The sequence below is a fragment of the Cariama cristata genome, unplaced genomic scaffold (assembly GCF_000690535.1).
Source record: "Cariama cristata isolate BGI_N322 unplaced genomic scaffold, ASM69053v1 scaffold40452, whole genome shotgun sequence".
In the NCBI taxonomy this organism is placed as follows: Eukaryota; Metazoa; Chordata; class Aves; order Cariamiformes; family Cariamidae; genus Cariama; species Cariama cristata.
The window spans coordinates 2,295-5,457 of record NW_009606228.1 but is presented as its reverse complement, the minus strand read 5'-3'; the positions used below and the strand labels follow the sequence as shown (position 1 = coordinate 5,457).

The following is a 3,163-nucleotide window of genomic DNA, read 5'->3' as shown; positions in this document are numbered from 1 at the left end:
TCGGGGGGGTGTGTGGGGGGAGTGGGGGACAGGGAGAAAAAAAAAAAAAGAAATCCTGAAGAAATTCTGCTTTTCCTCTCATAAGACAGGCTTGGATTGGGTTCCCTGCCCTCCAAAAAAAAGAAACCATGGTTGATTCCTTAGACCAGCAAAGTCTTTTTGGTCTCTACATCTCAGGTTCTCACTCTCTTTCACCCACCTCTCCAGAGCCAGCGGGAGCTGAGTCAGCCATCTTAGTGTGCTTGCGTGTAGCTCCCTCACCTGCCATATCCAGGGCAGCACTAGGAAGGAGAGATTTGCTCACAAGATAGCTTGCAATGAAAAGGCTGACAGTCTGAGCACTGATCTTGTGAAAACTTTCTCCCTGATATTTCTGCATTGATATTTGGTGTGTAGCCAGCTGTCTCCTGTGACGTATCTGGTGAAAAACCATCCAAATTCTTAAGCTAAGGCAGGACTTGACTGCTTGAGTGACCGGATTGCCTCTTCTAATATTACTACTAAGTATGTTTCTTTGATTGATTACTAGCATGTTGAAATACTGCATTATTGAGTGTTTTGCCTCTTTTTTTAGGCATAAAGCATGAATGCCAAGCAAATGGGCCAGAGGACCTCAACCGAGCTTGCATTGCTGAGAAGCTAGGAGGCTCCCTAGTCGTAGCTTTTGAAGGAAGTCCTGTGTAGATGTCATACAGTGCCACAACTCTACAAGCATTCCATGTTTTAATATATCAGTTATGTAAAGCAAACATTCTAGGCAAGGGTTTCACTAACTGTAGGGAAGCTGTCTTGTAGAATAAAGTAGATTTTGGAGATGTAGTTCGTATGTACAAATGACCCTAAATAAATCAAATCTAAGGAGTTATCTTGGTGTATTAATATTTGCATTGGTTGTCCAGCCCAATACTGTCCCCGATGGATTAACACTAAAGGTCTCCAAAAATTTTGGTCCAATGCAGCAGCGTATCATGGGATGAAAGGGGGGGGGCGGGTGTGAGAACAATCTGGTTCCTGTTCTTACTTTTCTAAATTATAACAAGCAAAATTCAGCCCATCTTATTGAGGCTACTGGCCAAATTGGCAAACTCAAAATCTGTTCCCCTGTAACAGTTTAATACAAAACTTAAAGCCTGTAGTTAGAGTTAGGCTAAAGCAACATGCTGGCACCAAAACTGGGTTAAATTCTTAGTGCTTGCAGTTGCAGAGCAGTACTAATAAAGGCTAATTCTGAAGTTAAATAGGGAAAAAGTAGACACACTTTTCTGGAGAAATAGTCCTAATCCACTCTCCTGTAAACACACGGTGCAGTAATAGTATTTAAAGGTTCACTTGTTCTGTAGGTTCAATTTTCTTGTTATGAAGTGTCTTTGAGATCCCTTTCAGCCTGAGTGATTCTATAAAAATTGCTTTTCTGTTGATGTAGTTTAATTTAGAGCTGCCTTAGTTTCTCTGAAAAATACACCTACTAGCGGATCAGATGCTTCTGAGGCTTTTACAAATGCAGATTCTTGTATCGGAGCTCTCCAGTTACACATAGTACAATGAGAAGGAACCACAACTTAAAAAGTGGTACTCTCAGCCCCAGTCTTTGGTCACTTGGTCCATTTGTCCATAATTACTATTGATTTAACTTAGTAGAACCAATCAACGTGACTAATGCGGCTTGATCTGGGCTTTTTGTCTGTTAGCTTCTTTAATTCTGTAGAAATGCATGGAAATATCACCTACTAGAAAGTTTGACCTGAAATGCCTTTTGTATGGGGGGGTAGAGAACATTCCTGTGCCAGCTACAGAGATCTTAAAAGCTTCCGTGTTTCACCAGTGGTTGATTAAAGCTGTTTCCTTTGTGTAATGTGTACATGGGAGTTGCATAGAGTTTTCCTGTATGTCTGTAGAGAAAAAGAGGAAAAAAAAAAAAAACACCAAACCAAACCCCTTAGCCTCCAGTGCGTTACTGTGATATGTTCTGTGCGTGCCAAATTCAAATAGCCTAAATAAATGGGGTTTTGCTCCCCTGGGTCAGTGACTGATTCCTCTCCAGCCTCTGGATTAGCCCTCCTGCGGCGGGGCTGGCTGGGCTGGTACACCGTCTGCAGCTATCATCGCCTTGTGCTGCTCGAGAGGGAGAAAAGATGGGGGGGAAAACAGGTTCATCTGGCTGCAAAGGGTGCTGCCCTCCTTGGCCCTGCACCCTTCTCGCAGCTGAGCAACTGCCCGCCTGCTCCAGCTCCCTAACAGTGCTTGGTTTCTGCTGTTTAGGCTTCAAACCCAAATTTCCATGGATTGGGGAGCTTCCTGGGAAACGTCTCATATTTGCAAGTCTGAGCAGGAGAAACCCAGCACGTGTCAAGTTATTTTTCTGCTGCTTTCCCTGTAAGAACTAAGGGAGCTTTCTCTGGCCAGCCCGATGAAGTCCAGGCAGTTACAGGCTACCCCTTCATCTGCGAGCTCTTGCCAGATGTGCCGGGACAGAAAGCTGTACTGTCCCCGCAGCTCCTCGGCACAGCCGTGCCCTGCGCTGGTTTTATCTGCTGGGCCAGGGAAATAATGGTCCATTACCTAACTCAGCATGTGCCTTCTCTGGCCACGCTGCGTGGTTAAAATCTGTAATTAAAAAGCAGGCATTGACTGCTTGCTCTAACTTGGCACCCACACGGGTCACAGGGTTGGGAGCACAGGGTTTTCTGATGCAAAAAGATCCACCAGAGCGAAGCTTTCTGATTTTGAGAAAAGCAAACCAGCCTGGTTTCTGCTGATGCTTTTAACCTATATTTCAGTCAACTCTGAGCTTGCTGAAGTGGGTAGTCATCCTCATAAAGAGCTCCTCCTTGCCTAGGTGTCCGCAGTGCTGGTTTCTGTCCAAAGTCCAGGTTGAGATAAGGAAAGGAGTGACGCAGCAGGAGTGGTGCTACCTGACAAACAAAGGGAACTCCCAGCCAAGATCCAGCTGATAACTAATGCCTCCAGACAGCAGGCATCTTCCAAGAGATATCCAGCCCAAGTAACACCGTGGTGGACTTCTGCCTGGGATTTCCTTACTTGGTTAGAGAACAGAGGAGGAGACCCTGCAAAGGGGGAAGGATGTCAGACCTGGCAGGTAGGAGGGCACTTCCTGCAGCGTGAAAGCCCTCGGATCGGGGACTTGGGTACAAAGTGCCTTAGG

The 3,163-nt window shown here is 45.5% G+C and overlaps 1 protein-coding gene across 1 annotated transcript in view; it reads left to right on the top strand.

The window, feature by feature from the left end:
* The window catches only part of DSTN (destrin (actin depolymerizing factor)), a 3,399-nt gene extending 1,386 nt beyond the window's left edge, over positions 1-2,013 (top strand). Inside the window, exon 3 of the mRNA XM_009696271.1 lies at positions 575-2,013. Coding sequence (XP_009694573.1) covers positions 575-684 — 110 coding nt within the window. The 3' untranslated portion in view covers positions 685-2,013. The remainder of the gene's footprint in view (positions 1-574) is intronic.
* The last annotated feature ends 1,150 nt before the right edge of the window (positions 2,014-3,163 follow it).